Raw genomic sequence first — 18,446 nt, 5'->3', positions numbered from 1 at the left:
TTGGCCACCTCTAACTAGTAGTTATTCATGAGGGGGTTTGGCCTCCTCTAACTAGTAGTTCTCCATGAGGAGGTTTGGCCACCTCTAACTAGTAGTTCTCCATGAGGAGGTTTGGCCACCTCTAACTAGTAGTTATTCATGAGGAGGTTTGGCCACCTCTAACTAGTAGTTCTCCATGTGGGGGTTTGGCCTCCTCTAACTAGTAGTTATTCATGAGGAAGTTTGGCCACCTCTAACTAGTAGTTCTCCATGAGGAGGTTTGGCCACCTCTAACTAGTAGTTCTCCATGAGGAAGTTTGGCCACCTCTAACTAGTAGTACTCTATGACGAGGTTTGGCCTCCTGTAACTAGTAGTTCTCCATGAGGAGGTTTGGCCACCTCTAACTAGTAGGTCTCTATGAGGAGGTTTGGCCTCCTCTAACTAGTAGTTATTCATGAGTAGGTTTGGCCACCTCTAGCTAGTTATTCATGAGGAGGTTTGGCCACCTCTAGCTAGTTATTCATGAGGAGGTTTGGCCACCTCTAGCTAGTTATTCATGAGGAGGTTTGTCCACCTCTAACCAGTAGTTCTCTATGAGGAGGTTTGGCCTCCTCTAACTAGTAGTTATTCATGAGGAGGTTTGGCCACCTCTAACTAGTAGTTCTCCATGAGGAGGTTTGGCCACCTCTAACTAGTAGTTCTCCATGAGGAGGTTTGGCCACCTCTAACTAGTAGTTATTCATGAGGAGGTTTGGCCACCTCTAACTAGTAGTTCTCCATGAGGGGGTTTGGCCTCCTCTAACTAGTAGTTCTCCATGAGGAGGTTTGGCCACCTCTAACTAGTAGTTATTCATGAGGAAGTTTGGCCACTTCGAACTAGTTGTTCTCCATGGGGAGGTTTGGCCTCCTCTAACTAGTAGTTATTCATGAGGAGGTTTGGCCTCCTCTAACTAGTAGTTATTCATGAGTCGGTTTGGCCACCTCTAACTAGTAGTTATTCATGAGGAGGTTTGGCCACCTGTAACTAGTAGTTATTCATGAGGAGGTTTGGCCACCTCTAACTAGTAGTTATTCATGAGGAGGTTTGGCCTCCTCTAACCAGTAGTTATTCATGAGGAGGTTTGGCCACCTCTAACTGATAGTTTTTCATGAGGAGGTTTGGCCATCCCTTTCTTTATATACTGAAATGTTGAAAGAAATACAAAATAAAAGCCTGGGCACCGCAGTGTGTCTAGAACCAGATGCTGGTTTTTGCAGGACACGTATGTATCCATCAAAGCCAGGATTGGCTTTGAATCGTTTCGGCACACTGTCAGTGAACTTTGAACTCTCTGTCTACCAACCAGGTGGAAGAGGAAGATCTTAGCCTTGATGACAATGTCCTGTTGGATGAAAACTTTGAGGCTGGGTACGAGGCTGGAGAAGAGGAGGAAGAAATGGAGGAGGAGGAAGATGAGGAGGAAGAGGAGGAGGAAGAAGAGGAAGAGGAGAGCACCAAGATGAAGATTCTGGGTTGCGTCGCTGCCGTGGCGTCCAAAGTGAAGGAGATCATTGGGAATCTGATCACCACCGCAGGGAAAGTGGTGGTCACCATACTACTAGGGCTAACAGGTCAGTGTCTTTCAGTGGTAGAATCAGCCTCCAACTATCTTACTGTGTACAAACCCTTCTTTATGAGTGCTATTGCATTTCTTAAATAGTGAAAATAGGGCCCAGAGATTTTCTTAGTCAGGTCACGTGGTCAGGAAAAACTTCTGGTCTTCTCTGTTATATATCTGAATGCTCACATCTCACCCACAGTGTAGCTTGCTGTAAATACACTTCTGGTCATATTTCTTATCTGAATGCTTATTATTTTTCCACCAGGTATCATGCTGCCCCCCCCTGAACTCGGCAGTCTACTTATTGATTGGTTGATTGATTGATGAATTGATTTATAAATGTATGTGTATTTTTAAGGTATAATTCTGCCCTCCCTGACGTCGGCAGTCTACTTATTGATTGGTTGATTGATTTATAAATGTATGTGTATTTTTAAGGTATAATTCTGCCCTCCCTGAACTCGGCAGTCTACTTATTGATTGGTTGATTGATTTATAAATGTATGTGTATTTTTAAGGTATCACGCTGCCCTCCCTGACGTCTGCGGTCTATTTCTTCGTGTTCCTGTTCCTGTGTACGTGGTGGTCGTTCTGTCGGACCTTCGACACCCTCATCTTCAGCTGTATGTGTGTCCTCATGGCCATATTCAGCGCTGGACACCTGGTCGTCCTCTACCTCTATCAGTTTCAGTTCTTCCACGAGTTCATCCCTCCAGAGGACAGCTACATCAGGTTAGATACTGGAAAGAACTTTATTTATTAATTTATTTTTAAATTACTGCATTAGGTGAGTTGCTCTACATGTACCCAGGCTGCCATGGTTCAAACTCTGTTTGATGACAGATCTTCAGTTGCTACTATGACTTTAGGGTGCATCACCTTGGATGGTTAGCAACGCTACCTATAGCATTAGCATCACCTTGGATGGTTAGCAACGCTACCAATAGCATTAGCACCACCTTGGATGGTTAGCAACGCTACCTATAGCATTAGCATCACCTTGGATGGTTAGCAACACTACCTATAGCATTAGCACCACCTTGGATGATTAGCAACGCTACCTATAGCATTAGCACCACCTTGGATGGTTAGCAACGCTACCTATAGCATTAGCACCACCTTGGATGGTTAGCAACGCTACCTATAGCATTAGCACCACCTTGGATGGTTAGCAACGCTACCTATAGCATTAGCATCACCTTGGATGGTTAGCAACGCTACCTATAGCATTAGCATCACCTTGGATGGTTAGCAACGCTACCTATAGCATTAGCACCACCTTGGATGGTTAGCAATGCTACCTAAATTATCAATGAACCTACCAGGTAAAAACAGGCACCCTCATAGATATTGTCCTAACCAACCTGCCCTCCAAATACATCTCTGCTGTCTTCAACCAGGATCTCAGCGATCACTGCCTCATTGCTTGCGTCCGTAATGGGTTTGCGGTCAAACGACCACCCCTCATCACTGTCAAACGCTCCCTAGAACACTTCAGCGAGCAGGCCTTTCTAATCGACCTAGCCCGGGTATCCTGGAAGGATATTGACCTCATCCCGTCAGTAGAGGATGCCTGGTTATTCTTTAAAAGTGCTTTCCTCTCCATCTTAAATAAGCATGCCCCATTCAAAAAAATGTAGAACCAGGAACAGATATAGCCCGTGGTTCACTCCAGACCTGACTGCCCTTGACCAGCACAAAAACATCCTGTGGCGTACGGCATTAGCATCAAATAGCTCCCGCGATATGCAACTTTTCAGGGAAGTCAGGACGCAATATACACAGGCAGTTAGTAAAGCAAAGGCTAGCTTTTTCAAACAGAAATTTGCATCCTGCAGCACAAACTCCCAAAAGTTCTGGGACACTGTAAAGTCCATGGAGAATAAGAGCACCTCCTCCCAGCTGCCCACTGCACCGAGGCTAGGAAACTTTCCACCTGGCCACCCCTACCCTGGTCAACAGCCCTGCATCCCCCATAGCAACTTGCCCAAGCCTCCCCATTTCACCTTTACCCAAATCCAGAAAGCTGATGTTCTGAAAGAGCTGCAAAATCTGGGCCCCTACAAATCAGCTGGTCTAGACAATCTGGACCCTCTCGTTCTAAAATGATCTCCCGAAATTGTTGCAACTCCTATTACTAGCCTGTTCAAACCCTCTTTCGTACAGGCCTATATCTATCCTACCCTGCCTTTCTAAGTTCTTCGAAAGCCAAGTTAAGAAACAGGTCACCGACCATTTTGAATCCCACCGTACTTTCTCCGCTATGCAGTCTGGTTTCCGAGCTGGTCATGGATGCACCTCAGCCACACTCAAGGTCCTAAACGATATCATAACCGCCATCGATAAGAGACAATACTGTGCAGCTGTATTCATCGACCTGGCCAAGGCTTTCGACATTCACATTTTGACTCAAGAGCCTTGGTTTCTCAAATGACTTCCTCGCCTGGTTCACCAACTACTTCTCTGATAGAGTTCAGTGTGTCAAATTGGAGGGCCTGTTGTCCAGACCTCTGGCAGTCTCTATGGGGGTGCCGCAGGGTTCAAATCTCGGGCCGACTCTTTTCTCTGTATACATCAATGATGTCGCTCTTGCTGCTGGTGATTCTCTGATCCACCTCTACGCAGACGACACCATTCGTGATACCTTCTTTGGACACTGTTAATTAACCTCCAAACGAGCTTCAATGCCATACAACTCTCCTTCCGTGGCCTCCAACTGCTCTTAAATGCAAGTAAAACTAAATGCATGCTCTTCAACCGATTGCCGCCCGCACCCGCCCGCCTGACTAGCATCACTACTCTGGACAGTATTGACTTAGAATATGTGGACAACTACAAATACCAAGGTGTTTGGTTAGACTGTAAACTCTCCTTTCAGACTCACATTGAGCATCTCCAATCCAAAATTAAATCTAGAATCTGCTTCCTATTTCACAACAAAGCCTCCTTCACTCATGCAGCCACACACCCTCGTACAACTGACTATCCTGCAGATCCTTGACTTTGCGATGTCATTTACAAATTAGCCTCCAACACTCTACTCAGCTATTTGGATGCAGTCTATCACAGTGCCATCTGTTTTGTCACCAAAGCCCCATATACTACCCACCGCTGCGACCTGTATGCTCTCGTTGGCTGGTATATTTCACTGGTCACCCCCAAAGCCAATTCCTGATTTGGCCGCCTCTCCTTCCAGTTCTCTACTGACAATGACTGGAACGAATTGCAAAAAATCACTGAAGCTGGAGACCCATATCTCCCTCACTAGCTTTAAGCAGCAGAGCAGCTCACAGATCACTGCACCTGTACATAGCCCATCTTAAAATAGCCCATCCAACTACCTCATCCCCATGCTGTTATTTATTTATCTTGCTCCTTTGCGCCCGTCTCTCTACTTGCACATTCATGTTCTGCACATCTATCACTCTGTGTTTTCTTGCTATATTGTATTTACTTCGCCACCATGGCCTTTTATTTGCCTTTACCTCGCTTATCTTACCTCATTTGCTCACATTGTATATGTACTTTTTTTCTCTATTGTATTATTGACTGTATGTTTGTTTATTCCATGTGTAACTCTGTGTTGTTTGTGTCGCACTGCTATGCTTTATCTTGGTCAGGTCGCAGTTGTAAATGAGACTTGTTCTCAACTGGCCTACCTGGTTAAATAAAGGTGTTCTCAACTAGTCTACCTGGTTAAATAAAGGTGTTCTCAACTGGCCTACCTGGTTAAATAAAGGTGTTCTCAACTGGCCTACCTGGTTAAATAACGGTGTTCTCAACTGGCCTACCTGGTTAAATAAAGGTGTTCTCAACTGGCCTACCTGGTTAAATAAAGGTGTTCTCAACTGGCCTACCTGGTTAAATAAAGGTGTTCTCAACTGGCCTACCTGGTTAAATAAAGGTGTTCTCAACTGGCCTACCTGGTTAAATAAAGGTGTTCTCAACTGGCCTACCTGGTTAAATAAAGGTGTTCTCAACTGGCCTACCTGGTTAAATAAAGGTGTTCTCAACTGGCCTACCTGGTTAAATAAAGGTGTTCTCAACTGGCATACCTGGTTAAATAAAGGTGTTCTCAACTGGCCTACCTGGTTAAATAAAGGTGTTCTCAACTGGCTTACCTGGTTAAATAAAGGTGTTCTCAACTGGCCTACCTGGTTAAAAATAAAGGTGTTCTCAACTGGCCTACCTGGTTAAAAATAAAGGTGTTCTCAACTGGCCTACCTGGTTAAATAAAGGTGTTCTCAACTGGCCTACCTGGTTAAATAAAGGTGTTCTCAACTGGCCTACCTGGTTAAATAAAGGTGTTCTCAACTGGCCTACCTGGTTAAATAAAGGTGTTCTCAACTGGCCTACCTGGTTAAATAAAGGTGTTCTCAACTGGCATACCTGGTTAAATAAAGGTGTTCTCAACTGGCCTACCTGGTTAAATAAAGGTGTTCTCAACTGGCCTACCTGGTTAAATAAAGGTGAAATAAAAAGAAAAAAAGAAACAAAAAAGAGCCACAGTGCTGTAACATTTTCTGTCACTTTTAGTCTTTACAAACAAAATGTGCATTTAAAATTGCCTCAACTATACTGCAAATGTATGTAACTTTTATATATCGAGGTGCTGCAAGTTCAATAATATGTCTCTCTGTCTCTCGCTCTCTCCCTCTACCTCCCTCTCCCTCCCCCTCCCCCTCCCTCTCCCGCTCCCTCTCCCTCTCCCTTCTCCTTCTCCCTCTCCCTCTCCCTTTCCCTCTCCTTATCCCCTCCCCCTCTCTCTCTCTCTCCCTCTCCTTCTCCCCTCTCCCTCTCGCTCTCCCTCCAGTCTGTTCGGCATCTCATCCATCATCCAGACTGACTGCTCCTCCACGTGGAGGATGATAGTTAACCCTGATCTGGCCTGGCACCACTTTGTTAACCCCATTATGCTGCTGCTGCTGTACTACACCCTGGCCACTCTCATACGCCTCTGGCTCCAGGAACCTATAGAGGTAGGTAACACCCTGGTATCTCTCATACTCCTCTGGCTCCAGGAACCTATAGAGGTAGGTAACACCCTGGCCACTCTCATACTCCTCTGGCTCCAGGAACCTATAGAGGTAGGTAACACCCTGGTATCTCTCATACGCCTCTGGCTCCAGGAACCTATAGAGGTAGGTAACACCCTGGCCACTCTCATACGCCTCTGGCTCCAGGAACCTATAGAGGTAGGTAAACACCCTGGTATCTCTCATACTCCTCTGGCTCCAGGAACCTATAGAGGTAGGTAACTCCCTGGTATCTCTCATACTCCTCTGGCTCCAGGAACCTATAGAGGTAGGTAACACTTGGTATCTCTCATACTCCTCTGGCTCCAGGAACCTATAGAGGTAGGTAACTCCCTGGTATCTCTCATACTCCTCTGGCTCCAGGAACCTATAGAGGTAGGTAAACACCCTGGTATCTCTCATACTCCTCTGGCTCCAGGAACCTATAGAGGTAGGTAACTCCCTGGTATCTCTCATACTCCTCTGGCTCCAGGAACCTATAGAGGTAGGCAACACCCTGGTATCTCTCATACTCCTCTGGCTCCAGGAACCTATAGAGGTAGGTAACACCCTGGTATCTCTCATACTCCTCTGGCTCCAGGAACCTATAGAGGTAGGTAACTCCCTGGTATCTCTCATACTCCTCTGGCTCCAGGAACCTATAGAGGTAGGTAACACCCTGGCCACTCTCATACTCCTCTGGCTCCAGGAACCTATAGAGGTAGGTACACCCTGGCCACTCTCATACTCCTCTGGCTCCAGGAACCTATAGAGGTAGGTAACACCCTGGTATCTCTCATACTCCTCTGGCTCCAGGAACCTATAGAGGTAGGTAACACCCTGGTATCTCCCATACACCTCTGGCTCCAGGAACCTATAGAGGTAGGTAACACCCTGGTATCTCTCATACTCCTCTGGCTCCAGGAACCTATAGAGGTAGGTAACTCCCTGGTATCTCTCATACTCCTCTGGCTCCAGGAACCTATAGAGGTAGGTAACACCCTGGTATCTCTCATACGCCTCTGGCTCCAGGAACCTATAGAGGTAGGTAACGCCCTGGTATCTCTCATACGCCTCTGGCTCCAGAAACCTATAGAGGTAGGTAACACCCTGGTATCTCTCATACGCCTCTGGCTCCAGGAACCTATAGAGGTAGGTAACTCCCTGGTATCTCTCATACTCCTCTGGCTCCAGGAATCTATAGAGGTAGGTAACACCCTGGTATCTCTCATACGCCTCTGGCTCCAGGAACCTATAGAGGTATGTAACTCCCTGGTATCTCTCATACTCATCTGGCTCCAGGAACCTATAGAGGTAGGTAACAACATAGAGATACAACCCATAGACAGGATAGGTATCGACATAGAGATACTACCCATAGAGAGGGTAGGTAACAGCATAGAGATACAACCCATAGACAGGGTAGGTAACGGCGTAGAGATACAACCCATAGAGGTATGTAACAACATAGAAATTACAACCCATAGAGGTATGTAACAACATTGAGAAAGAACCCATAGAGGTAGGTACCTTTCTCTCTCCCCCTTCCTCTCCCTCCAGTCTGTTTGAGATCTCATCCATCATCGTACACCTCTGGCTTCAGGAACCTATAGAGGTAGGTAACATCCTGCCACTTTCAAGGAGTGGGACTCTAACCCGGACACTTATAAGAAATCCCACTATGCCCTCCGACGAACCATCAAACAGGCATCAATACAGGACTAAGATTGAATTGTACTACACCAGCTCTTTTGCTTGTCGGATGTGGCAGGGCTTTGCAAACCATTACAGACTACAAAGGGAAGCACAGCCGCGAGCTGCCCAGTGACACGAGCCTACCAGACGAGCGAAACTACTTCTATTGTATTCTACTTCTATTCTCGAGGCAAGCAACACTGAAACATGCATGAGAGCACCAGCTGTTCTGGAAGACTGTGTGATCACGCTCTCCGTAGCCGATGTGAGTAAGACCTTTAAACAGGTCAACATTCACAAAGCCGCAGGGCCAGACGGATTACCAGGATGTGTACTCCGAGCATACGCTGATCAACTGTCAAGTGTCTTCACTGACATTTTCAACCTGTCTCTGACTAAGTCTGTAATACCAACATGTTTCAACCAGACCACCATAACCTGCCTAAATGACTACAGACCCATGGCACTCACGTCTGTAGCGATGAAATGCATTGAAAGGCTGGTCATGGCTCACATCAACACCATCATCCCAGAAACCCTAGATCCACTCCAATTTGAATACCGCCCCAATAGATCCACAGATGATGCAATCTCTATTGCACTGAGTTTGGAACTCAGTAGTGAGTGTTGCAACCGAGGACAGACTATTTTTACACACTTCAGCACTTCAGAATTTGTTCTGTGAGCTTGTGTAGCCTACCACTTCACAATTAGAGCACTTACAGTTGACCAGGGGAGCTCTAGCGGGGCAGACATATGACAATCTGACTGGTTGGAAAGGTGGCATCCTATGACGGTGCCACGTTGAAAGTCACTGAGCTCTTCAGTAGTAAGGCCATTCTACTGCCAATGTTTGTCTATGGAGATCGCATGTCTGTGTTCACGATTTTAAACACCTGTCAGCAACGGATGTGGCTGAAGTAGCCGAATCCACTAATTTGAAGGGGTGTCCACATACTTTAGTGTGTGATATATAGTATAGGCCATTTAGCAGAGGCTTTGATTCAAAGCGATTTACCATCATGCGTGCGTACTTTTAATTTATTATTATTTATTTTTTTACATATGGGTGGTCCCTGGAATCAAACCCACTATCCTGTTGTGGCAAGCGCCATGCTCTACAAACTGAGCTACAGAGGACCATGCTCTACAAACCGAGCTACAGAGGACCATGCTCTACAAACCGAGCTACAGAGGACCATGCTCTACAAACTGAGCTACAGAGGACCATGCTCTACAAACTGAGCTACAGAGGACCATGCTCTACAAACCGAGCTACAAACAGAGGACCATGCTCTACAAACCGAGCTACAGAGGACCATGCTCTACAAACTGAGCTACAGAGGACCATGCTCTACAAACTGAGCTACAGAGGACCATGCTCTACAAACCGACCAGCTACAGAGGACCATGCTCTACAAACCGAGCTACAGAGGACCATGCTCTACAAACTGAGCTACAGAGGACCATGCTCTACAAACTGAGCTACAGAGGACCATGCTCTACAAACCGAGCTACAGAGGACCATGCTCTACAAACCGAGCTACAGAGGACCATGCTCTACAAACTGAGCTACAGAGGACCATGCTCTACAAACTGAGCTACAGAGGACCATGCTCTACAAACTGAGCTACAGAGGACCATGCTCTACAAACCGAGCTACAGAGGACCATGCTCTACAAACCGAGGCTACAGAGGACCATGCTCTACAAACTGAGCTACAGAGGACCATGCTCTACAAACTGAGCTACAGAGGACCATGCTCTACAGAGGAAACTGAGCTACAGAGGACCATGCTCTACAAACCGAGCTACAGAGGACCATGCTCTACAAACTGAGCTACAGAGGACCATGCTCTACAAACCGAGCTACAGAGGACCATGCTCTACAAACTGAGCTACAGAGGACCATGCTCTACAAACCGAGCTACAGAGGACCATGCTCTACAAACTGAGCTACAGAGGACCATGCTCTACAAACTGAGCTACAGAGGACCATGCTCTACAAACTGAGCTACAGAGGACCATGCTCTACAAACCGAGCTACAGAGGACCATGCTCTACAAACTGAGCTACAGAGGACCATGCTCTACAAACTGAGCTACAGAGGACCATGCTCTACAAACTGAGCTACAGAGGACCATGCTCTACAAACTGAGCTACAGAGGACCATGCTCTACAAACTACAAGGACCATGAGCTACAGAGGAGGACAGAGGACCATGCTCTACAAACTGAGCTACAGAGGACCATGCTCTACAAACTGAGCTACAGAGGACCATGCTCTACAAACTGAGCTACAGAGGACCATGCTCTACAAACTGAGCTACAGAGGACCATGCTCTACAAACCGAGCTACAGAGGACCATGCTCTACAAACTGAGCTACAGAGGACCATGCTCTACAAACCGAGCTACAGAGGACCGCAGCCTATGATGCATATGAATGTTCACATGACAATAAAAACCTCTGGGCTCTAACCATAGTCCATATTGTGGCTGTATTGTTCCACAGGGGTTGGTTGCAAAGTCCAAGGAGACGTCTTTTGACTACATCTCCACCCTAGACTCAGTGGAAAATGGACCGGTCCGTCAGGACCTGTACTCCACCCCACAGTATGAAATGGACCAAATCAATAACATGACAGGTGAGTTGTACTGTACAAACACTGGGAAAACCACTGTAACATGTTGAATATACAAGTAGATGGGACGAGTGAAATTATAATCGGCAGCACAATTTATTGTAATAAAAAAAAAAAAATGTTATTTCTGCAAGGAGGACATTTTTTTTGTAAACTGAGGCCTGGTCAAAAGTACTGCATTATATTGGGAATAGATTTGCCATTTGGGATGCCCACTTTTCTCCGATATATCCTGTACTATATCACCCTGTATATCCTGTACTATATCACCCTGTATATCCTGTACTATATCACCCTGTATATACTGTACTATATCACCCTGTATATACTGTACTATATCACCCTGTATATCCTGTACTATATCATCCTGTACTATATCACCCTGTATATACTGTACTATATCACCCTGTATATACTGTACTAAATCACCCTGTATATTCTGTACTATATCACCCTGTATATACTGTACTATATCAACCTGTATATACTGTACTATATCACTCTATATATCCTGTATATACTGTACTATATTACCCTATATATCCTGTACTACATCACCCTGTATATTCTGTACTATATCACCCTGTATATACTGTACTATATCACCCTGTATATACTGTAATATATCACCCTGTATATACTGTACTACCTCACCCTGTATATACTGTACTATATCACCCTGTATCTCCTGTATATACTGTACTATATCACCCTGTATATACTGTAATATATCACCCTGTATAGACTGTACTACATAACCCTATATATACTGTACTATATCACCCTATATCTCCTGTATATACTGTACTACATAACCCTATATATACTGTACTATATCACTGTGTATCTCCTGTATATACTGTACTATATCATCCTGTATATACTGTACTACATCACCCTGTATATTCTGTACTATATCACCCTGTATATACTGTACTATATCACCCTGTATGTACTGTATTATATCACCCTGTCTATACTGTACTATGTCACCCGGTATATACTGTACTATATCTTCTGTATATACTGTACTATATCACCCTGTATATACTGTACTATATCACCCCTATATCTCCTGTATATACTGTACTACATAACCCTATATATACTGTACTATATCACCCTGTATCTCCTGTATATACTGTACTATATCATCCTGTATATACTGTACTACATCACCCTGTATATACTATACTATATCACCCTGTATATACTGTAATATATCCCCCTATATCTCCTGTATATACTGTACTATATCACCCTGTATATACTGTACTATATCACCCTGTATATTCTGTACTATATCACCCTGTATATACTGTACTATATCACCCTGTATATACTGTACTATATCACCCCTATATCTCCTGTATATACTGTACTATATCACCCTGTATATACTGTACTATATCACCCCTATATCTCCTGTATATACTGTACTATATCACCCTGTATATACTGTACTATATCACCCCTATATCTCCTGTATATACTGTATTATATCACCCTGTCTATACTATGTCACCCGGTATATACTGTCTATATCTTCTGTATATACTGTACTATATCATCCTGTATATACTGTACTATATCACCCCTATATCTCCTGTATATACTGTACTATATCACCCCTATATCTCCTGTATATACTGTACTACATAACCCTATATATACTGTACTATATCACCCTGTATCTCCTGTATATAATGTACTATATCATCCTGTATATACTGTACTACATCACCCTGTATTTTCTGTACTATGTCACCCTGTATATACTGTACTATATCTTCTGTATATACTGTACTATATCACCCTGTATATACTGTACTATATCACCCTGTATATCCTGTACTATATCACCCTGTATATACTGTACTATATATCACCTGTATATACTGTACTATATCACCCTGTATATACTGTACTATATCTCCTGTATATACTGTACTATATCACCCTGTATATACTGTACTATATCACCCTGTATATACTGTACTATATCACCCCTATATCTGTATATACTGTATATCACCCTGTATATACTACAAACCCTGTATGTTATGTCTATATGTACTATGCACAATCACCCTGTATATACTGTATTGTATCACCCTGTATATACTGTACTATATCACCCCTATATCTCCTGTATATACTGTACTATGTAACCCTGTATATACTGTACTATATCACCCTGTATATACTGTACTATATAATGTACTATACCCTGTATATACTGTACTATATCTCCTGTATATACTGTACTATATCTCCTGTATATACTGTACTATATCACCCTGTATATACTGTACTAAATCACCCTGTATATTCTGTACTATATCACCCTGTATATACTGTACTATATCACCCCTATATCTCCTGTATATACTGTACTACAAACCCTGTATGTTATGTATGGCAGCACAATCACCCTGTATATACTGTATTATATCACCCTGTATATACTGTACTATATCTCCTGTATATACTGTACTATGTAACCCTGTATATACTGTACTATATCACCCTGTATATACTGTACTATATCACCCTGTATATACTGTACTATATCTCCTGTATATACTGTACTATATCTCCTGTATATACTGTACTATATCACCCTGTATATACTGTACTAAATCACCCTGTATATTCTGTACTATATCACCCTGTATATACTGTACTATATCACCCTGTATATACTGTATTATATCAACCTGTATATACTATACTATATCACCCTGTATATACTGTAATATATCCCCCTATATCTCCTGTATATACTGTACTATGTAACCCTGTATATACTGTACTATATCACCCTGTATATACTGTACTATATCACCCTGTATATACTGTACTATATCTCCTGTATATACTGTACTATATCTCCTGTATATACTGTACTATATCACCCTGTATATACTGTACTAAATCACCCTGTATATTCTGTACTATATCACCCTGTATATACTGTACTATATCACCCTGTATATACTGTATTATATCAACCTGTATATACTATACTATATCACCCTGTATATACTGTAATATATCCCCCTATATCTCCTGTATATACTGTATTATATCACCCTGTATATACTGTACTATATCACCCTGTATATACTGTACTATATCACCCTGTATATACTGTACTATATCACCCCTATATCTCCTGTATATACTGTACTACAAACCCTGTATGTTATGTACGGCAGCACAATCACCCTGTATATACTGTATTATATCACCCTGTATATACTGTACTACATCACCCTGTATATACTGTACTATATCACCCTGTATATACTGTACTATATCACCCTGTATATACTGTACTATATCACCCTGTATATACTGTAGGTGTTGTACTATATGAAGTATCTGTGTGTCTTTATCTAAACAGAGAAGGATGAAGGAAAGTATGACTTCAGTCCAACCCTGCGAGGAGAGACTTCTGGGATGGAGGGAGCGGAGGAGGAACAGGAGGAGGAGGAGGAGGGCAGAGTGACTGCTGTTGTAACCGTGTTCAGGTTCATTATGAAGCAGAGCTATGTCTGTGCTCTCATAGCCATGATGGTGAGTAAACACCGTGACTGGTCCCTCTGGTGACTGCTCACGTCAAGGTGAAAGAAAGCACCTGTGTGTGTGCGTGTGCATGTGCTGCGTGCGCACTTTGTGGCAACAGTTTGGGGAAGGCCCTTTCCTGTTTCAGCATGACGATGCCCCGGTGCACAAAGTGCATACAGAAATGGTTTGTTGAAATCAGTGTGGAAGAACTTGACTGGCCTGCACAGAGTCCTGACTTCAGCCCCATTGAACACCTTTGGGATGAATTGGAACGCCGACTGCGAGCCAGGCCTAATCGTCCAACATCAGTCCCTGACCTCACTAATGCTCTTGTGGCTGAATGGAAGCAAGTCCCTGCAGCAATATTCCAACATCTAGTGGAAAGCCTTCCCAGAAGAGAGGAGGCTGTTATTGCAGTAATGTTCCATCATCTAGTGGAAAGCCTTCACAGAAGAGTGGAGAGGCTGTTATAGCAGCAATGATCCAACATCTAGTGGAAAGCCTTCCCAGAAGAGTGGAGGCTGTTATAGCAGCAATGTTCCATCATCTAGTGGAAAGCCTTCCCAGAAGAGTGGAGGCTGTTATAGCAGCAATGTTCCTACATCTAGTGGAAAGCCTTACCAGAAGAGTGGAGGCTGTTATAGCAGCAATGTTCCTACATCTAGTGGAAAGCCTTCCCAGAAGAGTGGAGGCTGTTATAGCAGCAATGATCCAACATCTAGTGGAAAGCCTTCCCAGAAGAGTGGAGGCTGTTATAGCAGCAATGTTCCAACATCTAGTGGAAAGCCTTCCCAGAAGAGAGGAGGCTGTTATTGCAGTAATGTTCCATCATCTAGTGGAAAGCCTTCACAGAGGAGTGGAGAGGCTGTTATAGCAGCAATGACCCAACATCTAGTGGAAAGCCTTCCCAGAAGAGTGGAGGCTGTTATAGCAGCAATGTTCCATCATCTAGTGGAAAGCCTTCCCAGAAGAGTGGAGGCTGTTATAGCAGCAATGTTCCAACATCTAGTGGAAAGCCTTCCCAGAAGAGTGGAGGCTGTTATAGCAGCAATGATTCAACATCTAGTGGAAAGCCTTCCCAGAAGAGTGGAGGCTGTTATAGCAACAATGGAGGCACAAACTCCATATTAATGCCCATGATGTTGGAATGAGATGTTTGATGAGCCTGTTATAGCAGCAATGTTCCAACATGTAGTGGATGTAGTGCCTATGTAGTGAATGTAGTGGCCATGGCTGTACATGTAGCAGCAATGATCCAACATGTAGTGGATGTAGTGACCATTAGTGTAGTGGCCATGTAGTGGCCAGTGGAGGCTGTAGTGGCAATGTTCCAACATGTAGTGACTATGCCTTCCCAGAGTGACCATGGTGGCCATTAGTGGCCATGTAGTGACCAACATCTAGTGACCATGTAGTGGCCATGAGTGTACATGTAGTGGCATGTAGTGTACATGTAACAATGGTGACTACAAAGTCCATATTAATGCCCATGTAGTGGCTTGTAGTGAGATGTTAGTGATGTAGTGACCATGTAGTGGCCATGTAGTGGCTATGTAGTGACCATGTAGTGACTATGTAGTGACCATGTAGTGGCCATGTAGTGACTATGTAGTGACCATGTAGTGACCATGTAGTGACCATGTAGTGACCATGTAGTGGCCATGTAGTGGCCATGTAGTGTACATGTAGTGGCTATGTAGTGACCATGTAGTGACCATGTAGTGACCATGTAGTGTACATGTAGTGGCTATGTAGTGGCCATGTAATATACATGTAGTGACCATGTAGTGACCATGTAGTGGCCATGTAGTGGCCATGTAGTGACCATGTAGTGGCCATGTAGTGACCATGTAGTGGCCATGTAGTGTACATGTAGTGGCCATGTAGTGTACATGTAACCATGTAGTGACTATGTAGTGACCATGTAGTGTACATGTAGTGGCTATGTAGTGACCATGTAGTGACCATGTAGTGACCATGTAGTGGCTATGTAGTGACCTATGTGACCATGTGACCATGTAGTGGTATGTAGTGACCATGTAGTGACCATGTAGTGACCATGTAGTGACCTATGTAGTGACCATGTAGTGGCCATGTAGTGACCATGTAGTGACCATGTAGTGACCATGTAGTGGCCATGTAGTGACCATGTAGTGACCATGTAGTGGCCATGTAGTGGCCATGTAGTGACCATGTAGTGACCATGTAGTGGCCATGTAGTGACCATGTAGTGTAGTGGCTATGTAGTGACCATGTAGTGACTATGTAGTGACCATGTAGTGGCCATGTAGTGACCATGTAGTGACCATGTAGTGGCCATGTAGTGACCATGTAGTGGCCATGTAGTGACCATGTAGTGACCATGTAGTGGCTATGTAGTGACCATGTAGTGACTATGTAGTGACCATGTAGTGTACATGTAGTGGCTATGTAGTGACCATGTAGTGACCATGTAGTGACCATGTAGTGACCATGTAGTGGCCATGTAGTGGCCATGTAGTGACCATGTAGTGACCATGTAGTGACCATGTAGTGACCATGTAGTGACCATGTAGTGACTATGTAGTGGCCATGTAGTGACCATGTAGTGACCATGTAGTGACCATGTAGTGGCCATGTAGTGACCATGTAGTGACCATGTAGTGACTATGTAGTGGCTATGTAGTGGCTATGTAGTGACCATGTAGTGGCCATGTAGTGACTATGTAGTGACCATGTAGTGACCATGTAGTGACCATGTAGTGGCCATGTAGTGACCATGTAGTGGCCATGTAGTGACCATGTAGTGACCATGTAGTGGCCATGTAGTGACCACGTAGTGACCACGTAGTGGCCATGTAGTGGCCATGTAGTGGCTATGTAGTGACCATGTAGTGGCTATTTAGTGGCCATGTAGTGGCCATGTAGTGACTATGTAGTCACCATGTAGTGGCCATGTAGTGACCATGTAGTGACCATGTAGTGACCATGTAGTGGCCATGTAGTGACCATGTAGTGACCATGTAGTGGCCATGTAGTGACCATGTAGTGACCATGTAGTGGCTATGTAGTGACCATGTAGTGACTATGTAGTGACCATGTAGTGGCCATGTAGTGGCCATGTAGTGACTATGTAGTGACCATGTAGTGACCATGTAGTGGCCATGTAGTGACCATGTAGTGACCATGTAGTGGCCATGTAGTGACCATGTAGTGACCATGTAGTGGCCATGTAGTGACCATGTAGTGACCATGTAGTGACTATGTAGTGGCTATGTAGTGGCTATGTAGTGACCATGTAGTGGCCATGTAGTGACTATGTAGTGACCATGTAGTGACCATGTAGTGACCATGTAGTGACCATGTAGTGGCCATGTAGTGACCATGTAGTGGCCATGTAGTGACCATGTAGTGACCATGTAGTGGCCATGTAGTGACCACGTAGTGACCATGTAGTGGCCATGTAGTGGCCATGTAGTGGCCATGTAGTGGCTATGTAGTGGCCATGTAGTGGCCATGTAGTGGCCATGTAGTGGCCATGTAGTGACCATGTAGTGGCTATTTAGTGGCCATGTAGTGGCCATGTAGTGGCTATGTAGTGTTCATGTAGTGGCTATGTAGTGGCTATGTAGTGGCTATGTAGTGACCATGTAGTGGCCATGTAGTGTACATGTAGTGCTCATGTAGTGGCCATGTAGTGTAGATTTCAACTAACATGAATGAATTCCCGCTTGTTCAGACCCAAGTTCCTTCCATATCCACACCCAATGTTGTTTCTAATGCTTGTAAGACTCTCTATGTTTCTGTCTGTGGCCAGATTTCTATCAGCCTTCAAATAATGTATTTTATTCTTCCGTTCTCTTGACGTTGGGGCGGCAGGGTAGTATTTAAGTAATAGCGTCTGCGATATAAGAGAAGGATATAATATTGTCCAATCCATCGGGGTGTCTCACCGCACCCT

The 18,446-nt window shown here is 44.2% G+C and overlaps 1 protein-coding gene across 1 annotated transcript in view; it reads left to right on the top strand.

Moving 5' to 3' along the window:
• The window catches only part of LOC135563129 (piezo-type mechanosensitive ion channel component 2-like), a 396,954-nt gene that overhangs the window by 158,027 nt on the left and 220,481 nt on the right, over nt 1-18,446 (top strand). The window contains 12 exon segments of the mRNA XM_065006107.1: nt 1,327-1,591; nt 2,100-2,313; nt 6,395-6,560; nt 6,657-6,776; nt 6,927-6,992; nt 7,090-7,155; nt 7,252-7,317; nt 7,413-7,478; nt 7,575-7,694; nt 7,791-7,982; nt 10,804-10,948; nt 14,343-14,515. Of these exon segments, the coding sequence (XP_064862179.1) occupies nt 1,327-1,591; nt 2,100-2,313; nt 6,395-6,560; nt 6,657-6,776; nt 6,927-6,992; nt 7,090-7,155; nt 7,252-7,317; nt 7,413-7,478; nt 7,575-7,694; nt 7,791-7,982; nt 10,804-10,948; nt 14,343-14,515 (1,659 nt within the window).

The sequence above is a fragment of the Oncorhynchus nerka genome, linkage group LG20, assembly GCF_034236695.1.
Source record: "Oncorhynchus nerka isolate Pitt River linkage group LG20, Oner_Uvic_2.0, whole genome shotgun sequence".
Classification (NCBI taxonomy): Eukaryota; Metazoa; Chordata; class Actinopteri; order Salmoniformes; family Salmonidae; genus Oncorhynchus; species Oncorhynchus nerka.
The sequence above is the reverse complement of the archived record's forward strand: the minus strand, read 5'-3'. Positions and strand labels throughout refer to the sequence as shown.